General features: G+C 51.6%; 2 protein-coding genes across 2 annotated transcripts; both read left to right on the forward strand.

Annotated features, from left to right (window-relative positions):
* The first annotated feature begins 2546 nt into the window (after positions 1-2546).
* ptges3b (prostaglandin E synthase 3b (cytosolic)) lies at positions 2547-9348 on the forward strand. The gene is made up of 8 exons (XM_086159190.1): positions 2547-2746; positions 4848-4961; positions 5624-5693; positions 5812-5910; positions 6052-6138; positions 6734-6790; positions 6910-6937; positions 8221-9348. Coding segments are annotated over exons 1-8 (486 nt in total). The 5' UTR covers positions 2547-2744; the 3' UTR covers positions 8250-9348.
* A 2295-nt stretch (positions 9349-11643) lies between these two features.
* On the forward strand, positions 11644-26158 carry baz2a (bromodomain adjacent to zinc finger domain, 2A). Its single transcript, XM_086159032.1, has 30 exons — positions 11644-11783; positions 13050-13173; positions 13288-14178; positions 14773-16623; positions 16991-17266; positions 17358-17705; positions 17783-17843; positions 17931-18039; positions 18128-18229; positions 18337-18559; positions 18657-18718; positions 18806-18871; positions 18951-19343; positions 19432-19686; positions 19774-19988; positions 20073-20147; positions 20215-20386; positions 20462-20524; positions 20628-20772; positions 20862-21466; positions 21541-21892; positions 21973-22128; positions 22222-22382; positions 22479-22544; positions 22628-22911; positions 23001-23136; positions 23402-23548; positions 23631-23854; positions 23953-24096; positions 24484-26158. Exons 2-30 carry the CDS (start codon positions 13050-13052, stop codon positions 24641-24643), a joined length of 7866 nt encoding a protein of 2621 aa, XP_086015158.1. The 5' UTR covers positions 11644-11783; the 3' UTR covers positions 24644-26158.
* The last annotated feature ends 566 nt before the right edge of the window (positions 26159-26724 follow it).

Here is a 26724-nt window from a genome sequence, read left to right on the forward strand (position 1 = left end):
TGAGACACATCAGTGAAGGCTTTTAAAAATTACACACACTGCTGGCAAGTTTGTTTTTATCTTGTTTTATTTGTTTCAGGAAAACGTTATTAAATGAGTCACAAGTCACAAGTGAAACTGATTTCCTAAACTAGTCACTGTAGAGGAATAAATCTACAATGACTATTCCTGCTAGGAAAAAAAAAAGTTGGCTTGTTTCAATTGCAGATTGAAAACAAATGAAGGCAACTGCAAAAAAAAATTCTCAGCATTATGTCTTACCTGCTTTCATTTGCATTTAGAGAAATGGAGTAGGTGTTGTCTTGAAGGAGGAGTTTATAAGGAATGTTCTGGGGGTGAAAAGAATATCAGTGAGACTTCTGAGTCTGAAACTGGAAAATACAAGGTGTGATGCTCAATGTTGTTAGTGGCTGTGCTCTGCGGGTGGGATGTGAATTTGAGGAGGAAAAGTTCTGGAATAAACTAGATGAAGTGATGCAGAATATCCCCAGAGATGAGAGTAGTAATTGGTACAGACTTCAATGGGCATGTTGATGCAGACAATAGAGGGGAGGAAGAAGTGATGGGCAGATTTGGTAAACAGGATAGGAACGCAGAGGGACAGATGGTGGTAGATTTTGCAAAAAGGATGGAAATGGCTGTAGTGAATACCTTTTTCCAGAAAAGACAGGAACATGGGGTAACTTATAAGAGCGGAGGTAGGAGCACACAGGTAGACTACATCTTGTATAGACGAGGTAACCTGAAAGAGATCAGGGAGCAGCAGAGGACAAAGTGGTGGAAGCTGAAAAGGGAGGAGTTGAGAAAGGCTCTGGGTGGTCAGGGAGAGCTTCCAGATGATTGGACAACAACAGCGAGTGTTATCAGGGAGACAGGTAGAAGAGTACTTGAGTCATCTGGAAGGAAAGTAGATAAGGAGACTTTGTGGTGGAATGAAGAAGTCCAGGGGTGTATACAAAGAAAGCGATTAGCAAAGAATTGGGACAATGAGAGGACTGAAGAGAACAGACAGGAGTACAGAGAGATACAGCGTAAGGTAAAGTTAGAGGTAGCAAAGGCAAAACAAAGGGCGTACGATGACTTGTATGCTTGGTTGGACAGTAAGGAGGGTGAGAATGATCTATTCTGGTTGGTGAAAAAGAGAGATAAAGATGGAAAGGATGTACAACATGTCCTGGTGATAAAGGATAGAGGTAAATGTATTGACAGATGCTAGAAGAGTGGAACAATGGAAAGAGTACTTTGAAGAGCTGATGAATATGGAAAATGAAAGAGAGGCAAGGGTAGGGGAGGTAACTATTGTAGACCACAAAGTTGCAAAGATTAGTAAAAGTGAAGTGAGGAAGGCATTGAAGAGGATGAAGAGTGGAAAGGCAGTGGGTCCTGATGATATACCTGTGGAGGTGTGGAAGTGTCTAGGAGAGGCAGCGGTAGAGTTTCTGACTAGATTATTCAACAGGATCTTAGAGAGTGAGAAGATGCCTGAGGAATGGAGAAGAAGTGTGATGGTGCCAATTTTTAAGGATAAAGGGGATGTGCAGACTTGCGACAACTATAGAGGGATAAAGTTGATGAGCCATACAATGAAATTATAGGAAAGAGTAGTGGAAACCAGACTGAGAGCAGAAGTCAGCATTTGTGAACAACAGTATGGCTTCATGCCCAGAAATAATACTACAGATGCTGTATTTGCGTTGAGAATGCTAATAGAGAACTACATAGAAGGCCAAAGGGAGTAGCACTGTGTTTTTGTAGACCTAGAAAAAGCATATGAAAGAGTTCCAAGAGAGGAGCTCTGGTAATTTTATGAGGAAGTCTGGAGTGGCAGAGAAGTATGTTAGACTGGTGCAGGACATGTATGCTAGCTGTGAGACAGTGGTACAGTGTCCTGTAGGGGTAACAGAGAAGTTCAAGGTGACATTGTGATTTGTAGTGACAGCAGAGAACAGGTAGAGGAAACTCTAGAGGTTGAGGTATGCGCTGGAAAGGAGAGGAATGAAAGTTAGTCGCAGCAAGACAGAGTATTGTGAGAGGAACTCAGGTGGAACAGTGAGGCTACACGGAGAGGAGATCAAGAAGTTGGAGGATTTCAGGTACTTGGGGTCAACAGACCAGAGGTCTCGAGGAAGACAAAAGAGAAGATTTATGGACGGAGTGAGAGAGAATATGAAGGTAGTTAGTGTGTGAGAGGAGGATACAGAGAATAGGGTTAGATGGAGAAAGTTGATTTGCTGTGGCGACTCCTGAAGGTAAAAGTCGATAGAAGTACAAGAAGAAGAAGACTGTTATATATATATATATATATATATATATATATATATATGTTACCTCTGGCTAAACTGATTTGTTGTTTTTAAAATTGTTAACTGAAAATAAAAATAAAAAAATCAACGCCTGTGGATAGCTGGGGGCACGCGCGCAGAGCTCCCCGGAAGTATGTCCCGTCCTTCCGGCGTCTTCTTCCGGTCCGTCACACGCAGCTGCGCCTGGAAGCTCTAGAAACGTCTACGCACGTCGGCCTACGTCACCGCCGCTATTTCCGTGCCGCGCAACGCAGAGGGGAAGATCCGGAGAGACGCTCCAGACCCGCGGCTAAAGGCAGTGGCTGAGGGCGGACGGCGTTGCCCTTTTATTCCCTCCACACCCTAAACACACACACACATACACACACGTACAGGGCGATATCATTCTCAACGCAAGCCCGTTTCTTTTGCGAGGCAGACACGAACTTCCACGCCGAGACAATGTAAGTTAAAGCGGGTATTGTGCGGCAAATGCAGTCGGCTAACTCCCTCCTCCCCCCTCTCCGGGAGGGGGAGAAACATGCTTCGGCAAAGGCGGGAGGGTTGGCCTTGCCTGAACCGTGAGCTAGTGGTCCGCTAGCTAGCAAGCCGTTATTTTACATCGCGACTGGGCGGGGGGGCGACGACGCAAAGGCCTCCGCGGTTAGCCGTGGCGCATTCGCGCTCGCCGCGTTTGCCGGGAATATGGCTTCTTTCGCGGCGTGTGTCAGGTGCACCGCATGGCACGACCCCCCTCCCCCGACGTGCTGGTTCATGTTAGCCCGGCTAGCATACAATTGGCTCCCGCCGTGTTAGCACCAGGCGTGCTCATTATGGGATGGTGGGGAAAATGCCGGCCCCGTATTGTAAACGGTGGAGCAAAACGTACAAGCCGTGTGCAAGCTAGCGTTGTAGCTAGCGCTAGCTTCCATAGCCCGCCGCGGTTAGTGAACGGGAATTCGTAAGAGGATTTGGCTAATGGGCCCGTTAGTTCATTGGACAGAAAAAGTGACAAACCGCCACTTAAAAGTAGCCGTCACCCCTCATATCTGTCAATAAACACGCTCTGCGTGAGAGCCCAAACGTTTATTATCCTTCAAGGTACTTAAAAAATGTGTCAATATGGTGTTATTTTCGCTGAAATTAAAGTTATCCGTGACATCCCGGAGTATGAACGGGATGTGTGGGGGGGTGCCTAGAAATCTCGCGATAAGAAACGTGGCCCGTGGTTGGAAAGCGATCAAATTGTGATCGATGATGGCGGGGCGTGTCGGCGCGCACATCTGGTTCAACAAGGAAAGATGTGTAAAATGGCAAGCTTAGTACAAAAAAAGAAGTGTTTTTTAAGGTGTTAAAGGGACTGCTTATGTTTTCCCACATGGTAAGAAACCAATAACCGCATTGCCATCTGAAAGGACCTTTGAATGCCGGCTTTTCTAATATATCTCAGACCAAAATTGTGTTGTGAAACATCTCAGCTAATATCCCACAGGAGTTTAATACTAACACTGCGTGTCTGTAATTCTTTTTAATTTTGACATTTTATTCAAGATTAAGTTGTGATTTGAAAAAACCTTTTAGTGGCTTTTTGGTAAAGAGCAAAATGGATAGCATTTTTATGACGTGGGGTGTAACTACAATATAATTCTTTGTGACTAACTTTTCATAAAAACAAAGGATTCCTAGAACAGGGAGTATGTCTATATTGTCACTGAAGATATTTCTAATTTATTCAATGCTCTTAGAATGCATACCGAACAGAACTCAATGCCTTAAATCATATTCAGAATTAAATAGATAAACCCCACATTAATCTGCGGATTACCGACTTACCATGATGGAGTACGCACTTTAATAGTTTGCGTGGTGCCTTCATAGTGGAGCACACTTTGTAACTGGATGCTGAGATGCAACCTGATTCTGAATGTTTTTTGGCGACAGACTGTACCTGAACACTTGTCCATGTGCTGCCCGTCCTGGTGACTTCTATTATTAATTTTTCATGTAGACTGCAGAAATAGCAAGACCTGTAGAAACGAAGAGAGCGGTCCATCTGTCCGTGAGTGGAAAGAGAGGAGAGGTCATTGTTTGGAGGTCCTCTTCTTCCTTGAGGGGAGGGGGGCATTTGTGGCAGTTGGGACCCAAAAAATTTGGCGTAAAAAAGAGGTGTAAAGCAACACTCGTGATGGCTCCCACTGTAACACTTCAATGCGATAAAATAACCGACAAGGAAGCTGTGACAGCACATCGGGAGCCGTTGCAAAGGTGTCACATGGGAGCTGCAAAGGGGGGGTTGACCCTTTTCTGCGATGTGGGCCGTGATGTGAAGCAAGAACAAAAACATTCGGGTTGACGAGCACGCTGAGTCACAAAGGGACAGTTATGATGTCACTCAGGGGATTCACAGGACAGAGTGTCACTATGAAGGGCCATTATCTGACGGTAGCGCAGTGCCATGAATGGCAGCCGCCGTTGAACCTCGCACAAGAACGCTCTTGCACAAAGGAAATCACACTCGAAAAAAAATCATCTTCTGCATTTCACCATGTGTCCCTTTCTTCGCAGGCATCCAGCAACTGCCCAGTGGTACGACAGGAGGGACTTTGTTTTTATAGAGTTCTTTGTAACAGACAGCAGAGACGTGAAAGTCAATTTTGATAAAACAAAATGTGGTTTCAGGTACGTATCACTACTCTCGCTGCTTGGCATCGCATATTATTAGTCAAATCCATTTTTTAAGTACTTTGGATTATCCCCATCTGCCATAACAATTTTAGAAGTTCAACTCTCCATCATGACTCACCTGTCCATCAAAATGTGTTCTCCATCTCCCGTCTGTTAATTTTATCTTGGCCAAAAAAAAAGGGCCCTTGGATGGTTGATAACCGTGGAGGAGGAAACACGACCCGAATGAAATGAGGGCGTTGTCGTTGAATATACTTTTTAATGCGTTTGGAAACACGAGATGGACTGCATGAATAACACATGGGATGTAAATGCTGGAAAAAAAGGACGCCATTTTCCCACACCTGCCGCAACTTTACAAGTGTGACAAGTTCAATACAATATGAATCACAACTTATTAACTTTGCCATGGATTCCAAATTTGGGGGCAGGAATCGTATGCATTTGGAACAATTGATAATAGTGCCATTAGTTGTTAAAGTGGACCTTTGTGCTAATCAGTTCACCCAGGTTGGGAAGAATTGTGTGATCCTTCCGAGTTAAAATTGTGAGTCTCGAAAGTGAACTTCTGAGAGAAGCAAAGCTAATTGTTGTGTAGTATCTGATTAGGAAAAAAAAAAGAATGTTTACAGTTTTACACATTTTATATTTTGCAGTTGTCTGGGTGGAACTGACAATGTGAAACATGAGAACGAAATAGACCTCTTCGAAGCCATCGATGAAAGTGTAAGTCCCACTCCAGGTGTAATCATTGACTTGTTCTTTTTTATTTAACTACATTGCAAGTGTAATTGAAATTCACTTAATGTGTGACCCTCCCACCCACCCCCATCCCCCAATGCAGGAATCCAAACACAAATGCACAGGCCGATCAGTGTTGTGCTATTTACGAAAAGCACAGCCAGGTAAGCCTTGGCCCAGGCTAACGAAAGACAAGGCTAAGGTGAGACACATACAGCCTTCTTGCGATAAGTTTTCATACATTGAGACTGAGACACACAGGCATTATCATGTGTAAATGCATTCAATGGGATTTAGAATTAAACGTGTGTGTGTGTGTGTGTGTGTGTCCGTCTGTCCACAGCCGTCTTGGCTCAGTGTCAACTTTGCCAATTGGAAAGACTGGGAGGATGACTCCGATGAAGAGAGCAACTTTGATCAATTCTCAGATGTAAGCGCCGTCATTTCACCGGATAGGGTCGAGGTCTTTCGGTTCCTGTGCGTAGACATGTTGGTCTACAAGCAGGAGTATGAATCGCAGATTCTTCTAAGCCTCTAAAAACAAAGACATGGAGAGCAGGCTTGAAAATGGAGACCTCTTGTCTCTTAGCAGCAACACGTGACATTGAAACATTTTGCCGTTTCACTTTCACTTTTGGAGTCTGGAATGGCCGAGAGACCAAGTGAGGTTTTTCTGGATTTTCCATGTTTCCAGACATGTACGGAGGCGATCGTTCAAACCGTATCAGCCAAAATGTGTCGTAGAGAAAATATTCAAGCACTGTATTTGATAACGTTTAAACAAAGGTGCGGGAAAGATCTGAAATCAATTTCCCGCACCTTTGGTGAAAAGGGTTGAGAAGTTGTCTCACTGAAATATGTCGCTTGGTTGGGTTTCTCAAGAGACTCGCATTCATTACAACCGCATATCTGCTCACGTGGCTTTTCTGTCGTTTATGTTTTGATAAAAACCTCAGATTGACGTGCTTTTGGTCTGATGTGTATTCAAGAAAACTCCCCTTGACACTCTTGTTTCCACATTGCAGATGATGAACAACATAGGCTGTGAGAGTGACCTTAATGATCTAGAAGGCCCGGACGATGTGAGAGTTTCTTATTTCTCTTAGCTTTCTTAAGTTTCAGTTAGAATGACTCATGTCTACATTGTTGTGGATTTTTTTTTTTGGTAACATTTAACCTTTTATTTCTTCACATTTATCAGGATGACTCGGCTGATAGCGACGATGAAGGTGAGTGTCCAAGTGATCGTCTGTTACGTGACGTTATCTTGACTCCAGGTCGCCGCAGGTTTTAGTTCCCATTCTATTACCGGTGTCACCGCGCTGACATCTTTTTATGCCACTTGGGTTTCACTTCTGCAGCTCCTCACTTATCACATCTGCAGTCTTAGGTCGAAGCACAATTTCTGCTTCAGATCCAAGTTTCCTGATTGGAAATCAAACTTCCCACAAGGCACCGGAGAACCTTCTCCTCTTGGGAGCGCCATTTCGGCGAGGCGTTAGCCTGCCGACTTAGTTGCTGGAAAACCCTTTGACCGAGTCAAGTTTTTCACAGTAAACTATTTGGAAGACCTATGAAAATAAAATACCTTCTGTTTATTTATTCTTTGTTTGCGGCCTGGTGGTTGGGGAGCTCTGGTGTAAGTTGTGAATGTTAGGGGTCGGGTATCTACTCACAGGCGGCCCCCACAGGTGGGAGGCAACACTGGCCTCTCATTGTGAGTTGGTCACTAATGACTATTTCATCAACTAGTGGAATGGCTTGTCAATTAGTCAGATTCTGAACTGTACAAAAAAAAAAAAAAAAAGGCTCTTATTTGTATTTCTTGATATTTACTGCATCACAAAAATAATTTTTTCCAGAATAATTTTTGTTGGGCAAGTTCGAAAAGAACAAGGAATTTGTTTCCGGTTTGGCGTTGCTCTCTGTACAGGGAAGGGAATAAGTTAGGTTGAATAAAAAAATAAAATAAAGAAAAATAGCTAGCTTAAAGAAACAAAAATGTGCAATAGTGATACAAAGTGCAGGGTAGAACGAAAAGTACAGCGTGGGTATTTTGGTGTTGATTTTCATCACACCGACTTTACAATTCACCAGTGATCGCCTTCTTGTGCCCGGTGGTCGTGCTGGTGTTGCAGTCATTACAAAGTTTATTCGACAAAGATTCAGGAACAGCTAGATGTCACACTCTGAGCTACTTCGGTTGGCAACAGTGAACCATTGTTTAGCTAGGCACTCGACCATCTCAGTAACAGCTAAATACGACGTTAACTAGTTGCTGCAGCCCTACCAGTCACGGGCGAGCGGCGTGACATTAAACGGTGTCCATTTAAGAAATGAAAGGGAACTAGTTTGGTCTCCGTGCCGCACACAGATCATATTTGTGATTGCGGCTGTTGATCCCGGTCAGACCTCAAGCATTGAGTATCCGCTCGGAGAAGCAAACCAGACCGATTCAGTGTTTGTTTGGAAACTGGTGTTCTAACTTTGCTCGCGCTGAATTCCGTTTCAGAAATGCCACATTTGGAAAACAAGGAGTAAAACCATGAGGGGGAAGGAAGAAAGAAAGAAAGAAAGAAGAAAACAACAACAACAACGACAACTGAAGAACAGAGGGCAAGGGGAATCAAAAGAAATGTATATCTTGAATTTGAAGACAGTGACAAACAACTGTACATATGAGTCAGTAGCCATATTTAAATCCATAGCCTCAGCTCCAAACTGTTAACCAACTTGTCCACTGAAGGTTGATATGCATGGTATTGTACAGAGCAGCTATCTCCACTTCCATTTGCTGTACTGCACCTTTTGGGGTATCTTGTTTTACTGTTTAAATATTACAACTAAGCACACGTTATTTGATGGAAAAAGCTGTATAGTTGTCCTCAACTGAGCAATATGTGTTAAAAGATATTTACATCTTGTTTTCAGATGGATTGTGATTTTTGAAATTAGGCCCGCCTTTTTTAATTTTTTTTTTCTCCCCCCCTCCAATGTTGTGGTTTTTAAGTTAGTTAACAGTGTAGTTCCTCTTGATTTAATACACTTGCTATATATCAGAATTAGGTGCATTTCCAGATTGGGTTCCTCTAAAGCCTTCCATGTGCTGTGAATTAGATATCCAGGCAGCCGTTCTTTGTTTCTGTAGCTTAACCTTCCAGCTTGCATATTCCCCTTCGTTTAATGTCTGTGAAATTGGAATACTCTGAAATCCTCGCAGGACTCTTTGCATTCTCCCACTGTTTATGTACTCTTATCATTTTGAATGAGCTCCCAATGCATTCGGTAACTTGAACCGCTCATCACCATACCTAGCTAACATGCAGTCAGATTGCAGAAACAAGGTAAAAGTGTTTGCCGCTGATTCGGGAGCCCGGGAGCTCGCGCGGCCTCCCGGCGTCTCGTGGTTTGCTGCCGTCATCCAGGTTCTTTCCATCGGCTCATCTCAAAAAAAAAAAAAAAAAAAAAAAAAAAAAGATCCTCCTTTCTGTTTGGAGTATTTGGAAGATACAGCGACGTGTAATGACCAAATCATATTTGCACTGTCAATAAAACGAACGGGGAGACGAGTGATGTTGAATTACAGTGGACATTCTTTTTTTATTGTCTACATCTTTCTAATAAACTGTTTAAGAATCAATTGAAATGCCTTTTATTGTTCTTGTGGTGGCCAAAGTGCAAAATCTGAAAAAAAAAACCAGATGGATTCGATCATTGTGGAGAAGCATCTTGTGAATTAAAGGTTTCCTATAGACCATTTTATTCCCGAGTCCTCTTCGTGTTCCGCTAATTCTTCTGCTGGACGATGCAGACAAAGGAAAACAACCCTGGTCCATGTAGATCTTCACGTGTGCCAAAATAAAATTAAAAAAAACTTCAATGAACAGTGGTAAAAGTGATGGACTTATTAATAGTAAAGCCCTTTTTACAACAGCAGATTGTAATAAAGGCAACGCCTATGTTCTGTAGGAATTTCTATCTAGTAATTTAAAATGAAGTCCACTCATAAGGTGATGTTTGTCATTGTGTTTTTAAAATTTTGAGTCTGGACCATGATTTGTGGGAAAGACCGACGTTCCCCTTCTTGGCCAACGTGTTACCAGAACAATGAGACATTACATCTGAAAGATAATCCGTAAATCTTCACCTTTTCCTTTGGATCACCTGCTTCCATTCTTCATTCACACCAACTAACTTCATGTCCTCTTCACTGTGCTCGCTCCAACCTGCATCGGGAAGTCGCAGGTCCAATTTATGTGTTTATTCTGGCACAGGTTTAACGTCAGGTGCCCTTCCTGACACAACCCTCTGCATATATCCGGGCTTGGGACGAGCCCAAGGAGGACCCCGGCTTGTGCCTTACAGTTCTAATCATTGAAAAAGTGACATCAAAACCATCTGGAAATGTTTATCTGCAAAAACCAGCAAAGGGATATACTCAATCCGTCCCTTACAAATATTGTAGTTTGCATTATTTTCCACGAATAAAAACTTTACTCACACTTATAAATGATATCGGTACTCCAAATCTGCCCACAGTGGCCCGAAGGTGATCCCTTTTTTAAGATCTCTCACTCACCCTGGTTGGATTGAATGATAAATGTGATGTTTTGGGTTTTTTTTCCCCCTGTAATACTTTATTTCTCGCTTCAAAATGAATTGCTTTGCTGCATTCAGCCGTGCATGCAATGTCAAACGCCATGATAAGGGCAAATAACTTATGTAATGTGGCCATTTGGGAGATACTGAATTAGGTCCCTCTTAATTTCACGCAAAACAGAAGAGGCTGCCGGGGATGGATGGTAATGACATCATCATAACGCAGTGGGGTTCTTCAGTGCGTCTTAAACTTACAAGTATTTGATTTAATATTTTTCCCACTGCAATATTTGACTTGAATGCTAGACTGTGTTTTTTTTTTCCCTCAGCGCTAGGACCCAGAAAGAAGGCAACACACAATATTAGCATACTTCCTCTTTAGGCCTCATTTCCTCTTCACCGTCATTTCCGAGAAGGTGACTTTAAAGCGCAAGGGAAGCTTCCGGTTTGCGATCCGGAGGATTTCAAAATAAAAGCTTCGCGTTTCGGCGTCCCTGCATGGGAACCACCGGTCTGTCAGTAGGTTTGGAAGCTTTACTCGCCATCTTCACGGTTTGAGACGGGAAAAGTGTGAAACTGTCGAAAAAGGAGACAAATAAAATGAACTGATATATTCAAAGTGAGCTTCTGCTTGTTTCCTGCTACTTTGACTATTAGCCTTTGCTAAAGTTCTGTTTTGTAAAATACCCTTTCTGCAAACATCATGTGTCATAGTTTTAGCCATCTGTCCGGAGATTAGGAATATCGTTGAATAAATAGATTCATTGCTAATGAAGCAGAACTTTTCAAAAGACAAAAGTAACGCAGCTGAGAGCCTATGACCCGATGTAGTGATGTTTATTCCATTATTTGGGGAAAATGACAAACGACAACACAACGCCATTGCTGCTTCGTGCATGTTGCAATGAATAAACAGAAATTTCGAGTAGAGTAGAGTAGAAATACTTTATCCTTATGCGTTATCACATCCAAATCCAAATACACCGTGGACAGCAAATTAGAAATTTCACAGTACAGGGAAAACTCACGTCCTAACTGTATATGTGACGATCAATGCTTTGAATTTTGAATCTGTATTGATCCCAAAGGAAATCAAGGTGTCCAGCAGCTTAAACATATAGATAACAATAATGACCCAACGATGTATTATTTGCTGAAATCGTATAGTAAGTATTGCAATCACGAAAAAAAAAAATGTTATGCATTACTCACCCGCTTGTTTTATTGTGAAGTTTATTGTTATCTGACCGGAAGTGTACTCCGCTATTATTGTTTTTATTTTTACATCGCCGCGGTCCGCTCTGTTCTGTGTGATCATGGCTGCACTGGACCACACCAGCCATGTTTGCTAATTTAAAACCCAAAGGTTAGGGAACAGTTGTTTATTATTTATCGCCGTGCCACCTTCACTCGCATTTCGGGCCAGCGCGAAGGCTGTACGCGTCATCCATGCCTCCGAGGCTCCAGGACTGAAAGGTTGGGGAGTTTTTGATTGAAATATCGGCAAAAGTTTTTGACGGCGGTGAGGGAAGATGATGCTCTGTTAAGGGAGAGGGGAAGAAAAAAAGGCGTCCGTTTGCGTGCGGCGTAAACAATGTAACTTCATCTGGATGCTAGCTAACGTTAGCCTCCGTGAACAAAAGGGGAGCACGCCTCCTCCAGCTGTTAACGGGCGACTCGGGGTGGCTTAATATTAATCCCCATCAAGACACGGCTCGATAAATCTCTCCATCCGCGGGGGGTCTGCCGTGTGTTGCGGGTACGAAGCCGCTTCCTCCACCCACCCCCGCCAGCCCCCCCAGCCGGCCGAGCGGTTGCGGGGAACGTTACCTGCCGCCCGGCTGTTTGCTAACACCGCAGCTTAAAAACTTGAACGTTGAGGATGCTATCACTTAGCTAACTGCCCTAGCGCGCTAGCTACGCTCTATTGTGATGATTTAGCAAAAAATAAATAACCCCGCGGTGGAGCCGGTGACACTTTAAATAACGGTTAAAGTCACCAACGGCGTCTTGTTTGAGGTGTGGGCGGACGGTGCTTAGGTTTGCCGTACCGGTGACGACCCCCCCCCCTCCCCTGGCTCCCTCTCTCTGTTACCCCCCAACGGACAAACGTTAGCATCGCTTTAAAGTGGATCGGAGGACGCAGTTAGCTTAACGGAGCTAACGCGACGTCTCGCTTTCCAACGGCCTTGTCGTTTAAGTCCCCGCTCGGGGTTACTTTTGTTTCACGGTCCACGGGAAGGAGGTGGGGGGTCTCCTTGCGTGGGAGGAGGGGAAGGGATGGACCGGAACATATTTCGGACGGTTCCTCAGTTTGGGAACCGGGCGAGGCCGGCTGTCCGGCGGCTTGACGCCCCGGCCCCGAGCGGTGATCGCGGGCGCCGCGTTAGCCGCGCCGCGTCGCCGGTGCCGGCGAGCGGCCGGCCGGTGAAACTCCCACCCCGCTTCCCGGTCGGTCCCGTCGCGGCTCGCCGGGGCCTCGACGCCCGCTTCTCGTCGATATTTCGACGCTTGTTGTTGTTTTTGTTGTTGTTGTTGTTGTTATTATCGTACGTCAGAGGCGTCCTCTGCAAGTTTGCACGGGGGAGAATCGGCCCGACAAAGCCGGATGGGGATAAACGATAGCAACCACATCCCATAATAAGACCGGTGGACCCACATGTGACAGCTATTTTACTTCAACGTTGTGCTTTTTTTTTTTTTTCAAACCCTCATCTCGTTTTGCTTCTGCTTTGTTTCTAGATGGAGGCGAATAATCGTTTTAACTATGGCACCCACTCCTCAACAAACTCAGGACTGAAACTCTCCTCAGGGGATTCTCTTTATACTAACGGGTCCTCCATGAGTTTTCCTCAGCAAGGGAAGAGTGAGTCTTTTTATCGCTAATCGCAGAAGAAAACCAAAAAAAAATCGAGTTCTCTTTCTGGTGCTCGCTTTGCACACCTCTGTCCTCAACCGTCATTTGTTTGATGTGCCGCAGATATGAACGGCGAAATGAATGTGAATGGCGTCACTACTGTACTCGGGTCCGGCGTGTCGGGCTCCCACCCGCCGACCGCCTCGTACCCGCACGTGAGCAACCATCACCAGAGCAGCATGGGCTACGACTACCTGTGGGGAGGCAGCCCTCAGTACGCCCCGGCCATGGGCGCCTCCCCCGGGCACGGGATGCACCAGAAGCAGCCGGCGCCCGGGATGGCCCAGCCTCAGTCACAGCACCACTTCCAGGGCCACGGACAGTACCAGCTGAACGGGGGGATCGACAGCTCTCACCAGCCCCCCGTGGCGGGCCCGCCGAACCTGACCCTCACCGGAAGTCAGTACTGGAGCAGGAGCGGCCCCGGCCAGCAGCAGATCGGTTACAACTCCCACGGCATGTACGGGAGCTACCAGAGTCAGGCGCACCCCGGGGTCACACAGCCACAGCATCACCAGCAGCAGTCCATACAGCCGCCCCCGCATCAGCCGTCACAGCAGCACCTCCACTCCCACCGTCACCCGCACCCCCACCACCACCAGCAGCACCAGCAGCCGCAGCATTACGGCATGATGCCCAACGGGATGCCCTACTACCAGCACCAGGCCCAGCACCCGTCCCTGCCGTCTCCCCAGCAGCAGTCGTCCCAGCAGCCTCAGCCCCAGAGCCAGAGCGCCATGATCCCCCCCGCCACGCAGAATTTCACGCCTCCGCGCGGGAGCCCGCAGCACCACGGCCTCGGGCGGGGGGGAACAGGCAGCCCCCTCCCGGTGGGGATATCCCCGGTAGCAATGATGTCACCGTCGGCCGCGCAGGACAGCGGATCTCCCAAGAGTCACAGCAGGGCGCGGAGCCCCCACGCCGGCAACGCGTCCCTTTCCGCCGCTGCGCAAGGTAGGCGACTTGAACGGGTCCTCCGGGGTCGTCCCGTCGCACATTTGCCGCGTCTCGGGCTTTCGGCGAGATGCGACGGCGGCCGGGCGCCGGTTCGGTGAATCCCCGCCTCGTCGTACCGCATTTCATAAGTCTCGTCGTCCGTTTCCTCGTAACCGGGGCGGCCTTTTTTTTTTTTTTATTAATTCCTCTTGCTGCGGCGCACGCCGTCTCCATGCCGACTGGCGCTGCGGTGGAGCCGCCTCGGCCACGCGCCGTATTTGATTAATATCAGCGGCCGCCTTCAAATAGCAGCTTTTCATGGTCTGTGAGTAAAGCGTTTATGGCTGCAAATGTACTTATTGTGGCTGTCAGGTGGAGTCCCGTGACCTGCCCTGATGGGCGATAGTGTCAACTTCCAGCCAGAAGGTGTCGCCCTCTGACTTGTTGCTCTCACACACAACCTTTTGAAGGATCTGCCCTCCTGAGTGTTTTTTACTGTCACCGACTTCATATTAAAACGTATAAAACTCACGATCTGTATTTCTTTAAACAGAGATTTCCTTTTCAATGTTTTTTTTTTTTTTTTTTGTTTGGTTTTATTTCTACTTCCAGGACAGGTGCGGGACTCTGCCCAGGACATAGACACGAGCTATAACGGCATGGAAAGGTCACCGGTAGCCCAAAGGACGGCCAAAAGCGACAGTTACCAACCGGCGCCCTCTGCGGCTCACCTGGGACACACGAGCGATTATCATCAGCATTCCGAAAAGCCCCCCGCCCCGCGCACAGAAATGGCTTCCAGTGTGAGAGAGACGGCCGTGAATGCACCTCCTCAGATCGCGTCATCTCAGCTCTCGTTATCTTCCTCTCCCGCCGCCGCGGCCAAGTCTCTCCACCAGGCTCCCACACCTCCTCAGGTCTCCTCAGCTCCCGCTATCTCCGAATCTTCCGTATCGACCCCCGGGCCGCTGGCAGTCTCACCCCCCGGAGTGAAATCCCCGGCGCAGGTCGCGCTGCCGCCGATCGCGTGCGCTCCCCCGAGGCTTTCCTCCTCCTCCGCCGCCGCGGCCGAAGTCATTCCCGACGGGCCGAGGCCTCGGGCCGATCCGTCGACGGAGCGCCCCTCGGCTCCAAAGCCGAGCGCGCCCTCCGCTCCGACGGACGCCGCCGACGACTCGCCGATCCCTCCGGTCTCTCCCCCTTCCTTGGAGTCTGTGGTCCTGTCGCGGCTCCCGCCTCCCGGACCTTCCCCCGTCATGGCGTCCGCATCCTCTCACTCCGCGTCTGCGTCAGGCTCCTCTCTCCAGCAGATGGTTCAAGGGTCCAAGGCGCCTCCGATGACGCCGCGCCTCCCAGACGCCGCCGCCACTCACCGCCAAGTCCCGAAAATGATGTCGCTGTCGGACGCGCCCGCGGGCGCGAATTTCCCTGCCACATCCGGTACATTGTTAACACCCGGATCCCCGGCGCCCGTGTCCAAATCTCCTCCCATCGGCAATAACTCGTATGAGCCCGCGCCGGCGCTCCAGCGTCACTCCGCGTACACTCCCTCCGCCGCCGCCGCCGAGCGCGAGCTCTCCCCCGCTTCGGTCGTGTCACTCTCCCCGGAGAGAGTTGGCGTCCCCGCCCTGTCTGCCCAAGAAAGCCCCACGGTCCGACCTCTGTGCACCCTACCTCGTCAAACCACTGAAGCCTCCAGGACTGCACCTGCACCCGCCCCGTCGGCCTTCGGCTCCGAGCCCCCCGCGATGGGCGCATCCTGCGGGGCGGTCCAAAATTCAGAGTCCGGTCAGCAACCTCCCAGTTCCACCTCACTCCATGCTTCAAAGCGGTCGCCGCTCCCGCCAGAGCGCTTCGGTCCCACTGAGGACGGAGACGCTTTGGGCGACGAAGAAGTCGCGGCGGCGGAAGACGAACGCCCTCCGCCGTTCGGCCCGGGCGCGGTCGGAAGGTCGCGGGAGTCGGAAAAGCAGCGCGCGCACGGCGGCGACGTCGCCGGTCTGTGTCGCGCAGGACGAACGCCGCGTCACAACAGCGCTCGAGCCGACGACGAAAGCTTTGGCGTCTCTCCACGCGCCGCCTCTCCGTTCGATGGCAGCTCGGCGTGCGACACCCCCTCCAGGATGGACGTCAGCTCCTTCCTGGACAACAACTCGCTTACAGATGGAGACAGCTCATGCATGGGTGACTACAGCCCTCACGCCACAAAGGACACGTCTCAGTTTGACAGCGCGTCCCTCGCAGAAGAAGAAGAACCATCTACCGCGTTCGACACCACCCGAGACGGCGCTTCCCCCGCGGCCTTCTCGAGAGATGAAACACTGGAATCGGACTGGGACGGGAGAACCTCGGCGGCCGGGGGGTCCACGCTGGAGTCGTCCCTCAACGACACTTCTCAGACGGAGGAGCTCCCGGTGGAATCGAGCGACACGTCCGGGGCCGACGGGCCGCAAGGGTTTCAAGGTACTTTCTCCGAGTCGCACGCGCGGGAAGGGTTAACAAGAAAAGTCAGGCCATGTTTAAACAGATAGATGCAATTGGATCAGGTGCGGGAAGAGAACGGAATAGTGGGCATTTCCTGAAGATGAACAGTCGCCGGTCCGTCTTGAAAGGGAATATTCAGATATTTGGTTTCTCCCCGAGTCACCCGATACGCACGGGAGACCCTCGACAGCAGAGGTTATTCTATCGGGCGAAATACGAAGTGCATCGATCCGCGATCCGCCGGATTGTTTGTCCCCTCTGTCACAACACCGTTGTACGTTTAAGCCGTCGTGGGCCGGAAGTTTGTCCCGAACGAGTTGAACCTAATTGTCACCCGTGTGTTCAGGAAGTGCAGCGGATCAGGACCCCGCAGGGCACGACACGTCGGATTCACGCGGACGCGCCGGCGCCAAAACCACCGTCATCGAGCCGATGGCGCCCCTCAGCTTGGAGATGAGAGACGAGAACTTCATTGCCTTCAGCACCCCGGCGGAGAGCCCCGCCGTTCACCCACTTCAACCGGTCACTGATCAGGTTGTTTCAGCTACTGGAGAACCTTTGAAAACCCCAGGGAAACCACGGAAACCTCAAGCCCCGAAGGCAATATGGAGTAGGACCTCAGGTATTCCGCCTTCTCCGTTTGAGTGTTACTCAGCTGCACTTTTTTTTTTTTCTTTTGACCGTTCTTCTCTTTTTAAAAAAAAAAAAAAAAGGAGAGGAAGCCAAACGGAAGCCGCGCGCTCGAACTCCCAAGGTGAAGAAACCCGACGAAAACGAAGACAAGAAAGAGGCCGGAGCCAAAGGAAGGAAGAGGAAGCTGCCGGCCCAGGTGGCCGCCAGAGGCGAAGGAGGGCCTTCCTCCGAGATCGATTCCATCACGGCCACCATCGACGCCGTCCTCGCCAACACTTCGTCCATCAGCGCCGCCGCGGAGAAGGCCAAGAAGCAGAAGCGGACTAAGAAGCAGGACCAGGGCGGGAAGGGCGGCAGAACGCCCAAACAGGACGCCGAAACGGCCGAGGACGACGCCGACGCCAACGACGACGACAGCTCCACCGCGGGTGAGTGGGGGGTATTTTTTCGCAGAGCGACGCCTAGAGACGCCCGAGCTGAAGACGCGTTCCTTCTGTTCCGACAGGCGAATCCAACAGGCGGAGAGTCGCCACCGAGGAGCAGGTCCAGTTCCCTCTGCGTCACGGGTAAGCGTCTCCGTCGCCGAACGAAAACCCAAAGACGCGGAGACGTTACTTTGACCGCGTGGCGATGGCGACCTCTTTCGTCCGCAGCTGGAAGCGGGAGATCCGCGTGAGGAAAACGGAGAACCGCATGAAGGGAGAGACGTGGTATTACACTCCGTGTGGGCGGAGGATGAAGCAGTTCCCCGAGATTATCAAGGTAACTTTTGTCTGGCCGGCGAAGACGTTTAAAAAAAATCAATAAATTAAAATTCCGTGTCCTGCCAACAACCCATTGCCTCTCTCAGTACTTGAAGAAACACCAGGACAGCGTGGTCACCAGAGAACACTTCAGCTTCAGCCCACGCATGCCTGTCGGAGACTTCTATGAAGAGAGAGAAAGCCCCGAGGTGAGCGTCCATCGCCGCTCTCGAGTCCTCCTTTCGTCCGCCGACGTTCTGATCATTTGTTTTTTTTTTTTTGTTTTTTTGTTCGTCTTGTCAAAACGTGCTCTCAGGGTATGAAGTGGGTGCTCCTGGCCAACGAGGAGATCCCCTCGATGATCATGGCCATCACCGGCCGCCGAGGCCGCCCTCCGAACCCGGACAAGGAGAAGTCCCGCCGGATCCGAGCCCTGAAGGGAGGGCAGGCCCGGCGCCCGGGTCGGCCGCCCAAACCCAAGATGGTGGACTTCTTGAGTAAAGTCGACGCGAAGCTGTTGAAGCGTCTGGAAGCCAAGGGTGAGCCGGAGCCGACGCGCTCGCCAAAACGTCACACACGCACACACACACACAACGTCGACTTGACCTGACGAGCATCGTTTTTCCTGCTTCGCAGAAGCGCTCACCGAGGAGGAGAAGGAGAAACTCGCAAAAATCAAGAAGAAAATGAAGCGAAAGGTCTGCGCCGCATCTGGTCGGAACAAGAGTCTACGACGGCTTCGGGATCTCTCTCTCTCTGACATTCTGCTTGTGGTTCTTCTTCAGGCCCGGATGAAGAGAAGGGAAGATGCAAAAATGAAGAAAATGCGGGATGAGAAGAAGCGGGCCAAGGTACCGACGCATGTCAGCCGTCCTTCTCGCTGCATCTCCTCTTCACGGTCCCTCATTTTTGTTTTTTGTTTTGTTTTAGCTCGAACAAGAGGCCAAACCCGCGGCGGTGAAGGCCGAGCCCTCGGACCCAGCGGCCCCGCAGGCGACGCACCCGGCGGCGGGCGCCGCCCCGGAGCCGAAGAAGCCCGGCCGCCGGAGGTCGGTCAAAGCGGAGGCGCCGCCGCCGATCCAGCAGACGGACGAGGAGCGGATCGCCCAGGGTAAGAGGGTGCTCGGCGCCCGCAGCAAAGCCAAGGCTCTGGCCAAAGCCCAGGCCGAGGCGGAGGCGGCCGCGCGAGCCGCGCTGGCCGCCAAGCGGTCGGCGGAGAGGCGAGCTCAGGCCCAGAGGCGCCTGGAGGAGCGCAAGAGGCAGCAGCTGATCGCCGAGGAGCTGAGGAAGCCTGCCGAGGACATGTGTCTCACCGACCACAAAGTGAGTGACGGCGTCGGGCCCGGTGTTCCCCCGCGCTCTCCTCCAGCTGGGACGGCGGAGGTCCGTGACCGTGCCTTCTTCTCTCCAGCCCCTGCCAGAGCTGTCCCGTATTCCCGGCGTGGTCCTCTCAGGCACGGCCTTCGCCCACTGCCTGGCCGTGGTGGAGTTCCTCCACGCTTACGGAAACCTGATCGGCCTGGACGTGCCCAAGGACATACCAAGCATAGTGACCCTGCAGGAGGGTCTCCTCGGCATGGGCGACAGCCAGGGGGAGGTCCAGGACCTCCTCATAAAGCTGATGGAGGCTGCGCTTCACGATCCGGGGCTCCCCTCGTATTATCAGGTTGGATATCCCATCTTTTTCTCCGTCCTCCCAGTGGTTACTGCTGAATCTGAACCACCTCCTCTTCCCCGACGTCCGCCTTTTAAGTCGGTAAAGATCCTCGGGGACAAGATGGCCGAGCAGCCGCTGAACCGCAGCACCGTGTCAGAGGTGCTCCGCATCTTTTTGGAGTCCCACGGCTACGAGACCGATGTCTGCAACACGCTGAGGACCAAAACCTTCCACGCGCTGCCCCCCGACGCCAAAGCAGCCATCCTGGGGTTCGTGGTGGAGGCGCTCAACGGCAGCAACATCGTGACAAGGTGGGTCCGGACGGCGTCCGCCCCGCTCTTCTTTCAGGCTAGTTTGATCCTTTCTCACTGTGCTTTCTCTGCGCCGCGTCCCAGTGACATCGACAACACGTTGGAGAACATGACAACCTACAGGAAGAACAAGTGGATCATCGAGGGGAAGCTACGCAAGTACGAGTCGCGCTGCCCCGGCGTCGCCCCACCCCGCTGAACGCGGCTAACCTTTCCGTTCCCCCAGACTGAAGGCGGCGCTGGCGCGACGGACGGGACGCTCTGAAGAGGAGCTGTGCTTCGAGGAGAGGCGGCGCAGCGCCAGGGTGGCCGAGGAGGAGAACCTCAGCCTGGAGGAGAGCGTGGTGTTGGAAAGAGGCAGCCGCCGCGCACGCAAAGAAGAACCCAAACTCAGCGATGTATGTCCGAGCTTCCGTGTTCTCCAGCTCCAAGCGGACCGTCTCTTCGTCTAATTCGATTTTTCTCTGCTTCAGAGTGAGAGTCCTACTAATGCCAGCATTCCAGAGCTCGAAAGGCAGATAGATAAGCTAACCAAGGTGAGGCCGGCGCAGAGACGACTCGCTTTTTTTTTTTTTTTTTTTTTAAAGGATGGTTGTGTTTTCATGCTAAAAAAAACCTTTGCGTGTGTTCGTGTCGCAGCGCCAAGCGTTTTTCCGTAAAAAGCTGCTACAGTCGTCTCATTCCATGCGGGCCGTGTTGCTGGGCCAGGACCGATACCGGCGCCGGTACATGGCCCTACCTCACCTCGGGGTCGTTCTTGTCGAGGGGCCCGAGGAGCTCCTGGGTGAGTCCCCAGAACCAGTCGGAAACGCCGCGCCGTCTTTCCCCGCGCGGTCGTAAACACGCTTTTCCTGTTTCCCGTGACTCCGGAAGCTGCAGGAGACGTTCTAGTCGCCGAGGTTCCCGTCACGTTCCTCAAGAAGGAGCCCAAGGTGGAGGAGACGCCGGTGCCCACGACGCCCCCGCACACTCTACCTCCCTCCCCGTCCCCGACCCTCCAGGGCGTCGCCCCGGCGCCGTCCCCGGAGGAAGATCCGCTCCCCGGGACGGCGTCCCTCATGAGCCGGCCGCGAGGACGGGGGCGCCCGCGGAAAATCAAGCCGGAGGTGGAGCTGCATCTCCGCACGGCCAAGATCCGCCGCCGGCGCCGGAGCAGCGCGCGGTCCGGGGGCGGCTCCGGCCCGGGCTCGCCGACCGCCTGCACGCAGGACCTCACGCAGTCGGCGTTCCAGAACTGGCTCAGCCAATCGCAGGAGTTCATGATCAACGGCGCGTGCTCGGCGGACGCTCCGGAGGCGGCGCGGCCGGAGGAGAGCGTCAAGGAGATGGCGGAGAAACAGGGTCAGTGGTTCAACCTGCTCCCCAAAGAGCCGTGTGACGAGAACTCTCTGATCGAGCCCCAGGCGCCCGCCTCCCCCCCTAAACTGGTGCCGCAGGTGTCGAGCCCCCCGCCTGCCCTCGCCGCTCCGCTCACGGAGGTGAGTGAACACACCGACCACTTTAAACCTCTGCCAAGCGGCGACGCTCGCTCACACGGCCGTTCTGTTCCCAGCAGTCGGACGCCCCCCTGGCTCCCGACCCCGCGGCCTCCGAGGCCCCGCCGGACATCCTCCCCGCAGTTTCAGCCTCCCCTCTTTCTGCTTGTGACCCTCCTCCCCTCCTTCCTCCCCTCCTCCTTCCCGCTCCCCTCCCTCCGGCTCCTCCGGCTCCTCCGGCTCCTCCCGCCCGAGCCGCCCCGGCCAGGCCGGGCCGCAGGCGGCGGCGAGGCAGCCGCGGCAGCAGTCCCGCCCGCCGCGGGCCCCGAGGCGCCGCCGCCAAGCGCCGAGGTCGTCCTCCCAACTCCGTGTTCCAGGAGCTGGAGCAGCAGTACTTCACGCAGCTGGTGGTCAAACCCATCCCGGCATGTAAGTCCAGGAGGTTCTGAGGAGCCCTCGAGGTCGTCTGTCCCGTGTCGGACCGCTTAGCGCTCTTGTTTCGTCCCCAGCGATGGTGCGAGGCTGGTGGTGGATCCAGGACCCGCAGGAGCTGCACCACACCTTACAGGCGCTCCATCCGAGGGGCATCAGAGAGAAGGTGCTCCATAAACATCTGGCCAAACACATGGAGACCTTAGTGGAGATGTGCACCAAACCGATCAGCGGTAGGTTTAAATGGACCCTCACTGGTCCCGTCAGAGATTTCCGCACGCCGGGCGTCCTCTCTGATTTCGTCCGATGCCGTCCTTCCCGAACAGACCCCATATTTGAGCTGAAGGCCGACGAGAAGGACGCCCTGATGGAGGCCCTGCAGCAGCCTTGGCAGGTGCAGGAGAAAGCGCTGGAGACGGACATCAGCGCCCTGCAGTGGGTGGAGGACCTGGAGCAGCGGGTCATCGGCGCCGACCTCCATCTGAAGGTGAGTGAGACGCCGGCGGTTCAGCTCGTCCTGGAACGCACACAGCTGAAGGAACGGCGTGAACCGACCCTCCCGTTCTGCCGTCTCCTCCTCAAGGCTCCTCCTCAGAGCACCGTGAGCGAGGGAGAACCCACCGCCGAGACCGCCGTGGCGGAATTCCAGGTAATCGACCGTTTCTCCGCGTGCCGGTGAGATGTCGAGAATGTCCGGCTCAAAGCTCTCCCTCCGCCCGCCTCCTCGCGAAGCCCTACACCATCCCGGACTCGGACTCCACGCGTGCGGACCTGCAGTACTACGAGCACGACGCCGACCCGCGCGACGACTGGATCGTGCGAACCAAGAAGGAGTGGTCCGGCCTGCCGCGCATCGCCACGCACCCGCTGGACCTGGCCGTGCTGCGGCTGGCCAACCTGGAGCGCAACATCGAGCGACGCTACCTCAAGGAGCCCCTCTGGAACCCGGCCGAAGTGATGCGCCTCGCTCCACTCACGCCCACCCCGGGGGAGGAGCAGCCCATGGATGTCATCAGGTGACGGGGACGGCGAAAGGGACGCGGGTCGATATCCCGCGTCCCTTTCGCCACCTAACGTTCCGCCGCCGGTTTCCTTTTCACGCCAGCCTGGAAAGCGAGATCACCTCCAGGCTACGGACGTGGCGGCAGGCCCTGGACCGCTGCCGCAGCGCCCCTCAGCTCTGCCTGTGTTTACTGCAGCTGGAGAAAGCCATCGCCTGGGAGAGATCCGTCACCAAAGTGGTAAGGCCACGGAGACGCCGCCGACGGTCATGCGGCCGTGATAAAACGGGCAGGAATAAGAAGTAAAACTCCATTTGGGTGTGGAAAGAGTAAAAAACAACGACGGACGCAGTTGAAACGGTAGCTAGGACATTGATCGGCCGGCACGGTGGCCCGAGGACAACCAGAGGTTCACAACCACCGAGACGTCCCGTAACGCGTAAATATCGCGTGTTACCTGTTTCTGTGACGCCGACGCGGCCGTTTTCTCTCCCCGCACCCCCAGACTTGTCAGGTCTGCAGAAAGGGAGACAACGACGAGTGCCTGCTGCTGTGCGACAGCTGCGACCGCGGCTGCCATATGTACTGCCTGAGGCCCAAGATCACCCAGGTGCCTGAGGGAGACTGGTTTTGTCCGGCCTGCGTCGCCAAGGTCAGCCCCCCCGCCCCGACTCCCGCCGGTCGGAAGCCGCCCGGCGCCTCTTTCCTTCACGGGTGCTGCGTCTTTCCCTCAGGAGGAATCCGAATCCCCGCGCTCGTCCAAAAAGCGGAACAGGGTAAAAAAGAAGCGATACGAAGACAACAGCTCCGACGAGGACACGGCCGCGCGGCGCAGCTCCGGCATGGCCACGCGGCACAAGGAGGCCACGCCGTCGTCCTCCCGTTACCCCGGCGACGGGGGGTCGGCCAAACGCCGCCGCATGACAACGCGGAACCAACCGGACCTCACCTTCTGCGAGTGAGCTTCTCCCCGCCCCAAAATCTCACCACACACTTACATGGAGGCGTCTCACCCGAGTGTGTTTTCTTTTTTGTTATTTGTCGTATGTCTGCCAGGATCATTCTGATGGAGATGGAGGCGCACGCCGATGCCTGGCCCTTCCTGGAACCCGTGAACCCGCGGCTCGTACCAGGATACCGCCGCATCATCAAGAGCCCCATGGACTTCCTCACCATGAGGGAGCGCCTGCTGCAGGGAGGGTGAGCCCGCTCTCCAACACCTCGCTACTTTTAATGCTCGCACAATTTGTTTGTTTTTCCCAAAGGCTAACTTTAGCATACTTAGCTCGGCTCGATCTTGAGACGTTCATAAAATGACCTTTAGCCCGCGGGCCTTGAGTTTGACACGGGATTTACTGTTTTCTACACCGAATTCAATGCGAGACAAAATGACGTCATGTCAGATGGCGTCACGTTAACCTTGTTCAACGTTTTAAACCTCGTAAACCTTGTTGGGGGGCTGGAGCCTATCCCAACGCCGGACCGAACAGTCCGTTCAACCTCTCGTTCACACCGTTTACGTAGAGATGCAGCCACATATAGAGAGCCGATCCTCGCCTTCTCAACGTCCTCGCTCGCCCCCTCCAGGTACTGCAGCTGCGAGGAGTTTGCGTCGGACGCCCAGCTGGTGTTCAACAACTGCGAGCTGTTCAACGAGGACACGTCGGAGGTGGGCATGGCGGGGCACTCCATGAGGCGCTTCTTTGAGAGCCGCTGGGCGGAGTTCTACTCAAACAAGGACAAATAGAAGCGAACGACATTCCCCCTGGTGGCGAGTGGATAAGGTTGGTGCGCGGAAGCGGCCGCCCGGGCCGTCCGAGAGCTCCTCCGGGGGCCGCGCGCGTCCTCTAATGTAAAGCTATATATGTATAGATTTGGATATCTTGTCTGTTATTGTTTCCTCCGCCGGCCTCACCTTTTCCAGGCCCGCGGACGAGCCGACTCGAACCCGTTCCCCGGGCTCAGAGAGCGACCCCATCTTCCCCCCCCCCCCCCCCCCCCGGCACCTTTTTACGTCTCCTCGTCCTCACCTCATCTGCCACGTGCATTATATTATCGTGTCACCCCCGCGAAGCCCCCACGAGTATTTTGTGCGCTCTCGGATTTTCATCGGCCGACCTTCCGCATACTGGACCTGCTTAGAGCCCCGAAACCCCCCCCCGAACCCCAGAAACCCCCACTCGGCGACACGACGGATCAAAACTCTTTACTGAGCTCGGGCCATTTCTTACCTGTTCAATGGAAATGTAACGTGGTCTTATGCCTAGAAGTTTTTTTGCTCAATATATTTTTATTATATATTCTATATATAAATATATATAAAGATTACAATAGCTGGGATTATTTAATAGCAATAGCGTGTAGTGAATGTGTACAGATTACCTTCTAGAGATGTTTAGTCCATTAATGGAAAGGCCAGTTTAACTAAAAAGGAATCTGTTCTTGGACTGTCATGAGTAGACATTGTATAACCTCCACTTAAAGTCTTGCACGCACATGTGTACACACACACACACACACACATACACACACACGTCACACACTCATGAGAACCGTTTCCCCACCTTCGGCTGCTGTGCAAAAGACACTGGTTTCTGAAACTGGAGGAGGTTTTTTTTTTTTTTTTTCTTCCTTTTTTCGTTTTGTTTTTTATTTTAACGTGGGTCAGTCAGCGTGGACTGTCGTATTTCACTGTTCCTCCCGTCGAGAGTAAAAAGCGATGAGCCGGATTCCCCGTCGACGGGCGTCACGGACTGTATATATACACGTGCTACTGCCGCCGTGGCCCCCTTTCTTTTCCCGCCGCTCCGACGTCGGGAATCGTCACCGACCGCCGCGCGCTCGGAAAGGGCGACCCCTCTCACCAGAGGATAAAAAAAAAAAAAGAAAAAAAAAAAGACTAAATCTGCAGAGGAGCTCTTTGACGATGAAGCTGCGAGATCTTTTACATTCCTTCATTTTTTTTTTTTTTTTTCCCACTCCCCTCTCTCTCTCTCTCTCTTTTTTTTTTTTTTATTTTCTTTAAATTTCCAATTTGCCGTACAAAGGGCCAACACGCATACGGCACGCAGCTGGGTGGGTGCGCTATTATGAAGGCGACCGGTCGACTCCACAGTCCAGGTTTTATTTAAAAGTCGTTTCTTACACTGAACTCAAAAACGTAGAAAAAAGTAAACTTTGTTCCCTGCGCTTCCAGGGATGAGACAGTTTTTCAAAAAGTAAAAAAAAAACAAACAAAAAAAAAAAAAAACAACAAACAAAACCATGAAAACCAAATGTGGTGTTCGGTGATTTTTTTAATAATGTACAGTTTTTGTGACTTTAAATTTTGTTCCTTTATATTTTTAGGACCAATTCATCATTTTTAAGAGGAGGTATTACAAGACTCTGTTGTATTAAGGTGATGTAACACGTGTGCATCTGTAGAATGTACTGTGAGTTGAATAAAAACCACATCTAGTAGAGAGCAACTTCCTTTTTCACTTTTTTTTTTTTTCCTTTGCACGATGGGACGCGACTGAGACGAGTTCATTGATTCAAAGTTACAAAGTTACGTCTCCGTAACCGAATGCGCAGTAATGAGTGAAAACCTCAGCGTGAGGTGTTTTTATTGCTTATTTCCTGATTGGGATTGAAAATAACATCAGCATAATGGTTGCCCGTATAAATGTAACTTAATGTAAAATAAATGTAACTTAATGTTAAATAACTCATTAAAATCCAACATGTTACATTGATGCAAAAAAAAAAAGAATATGTTTAAGATATACTTTATTGATCCCAGTCGGGTCACAGCAGCGTAACACTTACAGCACCAATAAATATGGG

This window comes from Fistularia commersonii, chromosome 14, assembly GCF_037954325.1.
Source record: "Fistularia commersonii isolate RoL2024-O1a breed Wild chromosome 14, RoL_Fcom_v1.0, whole genome shotgun sequence".
Taxonomy (NCBI): Eukaryota; Metazoa; Chordata; class Actinopteri; order Syngnathiformes; family Fistulariidae; genus Fistularia; species Fistularia commersonii.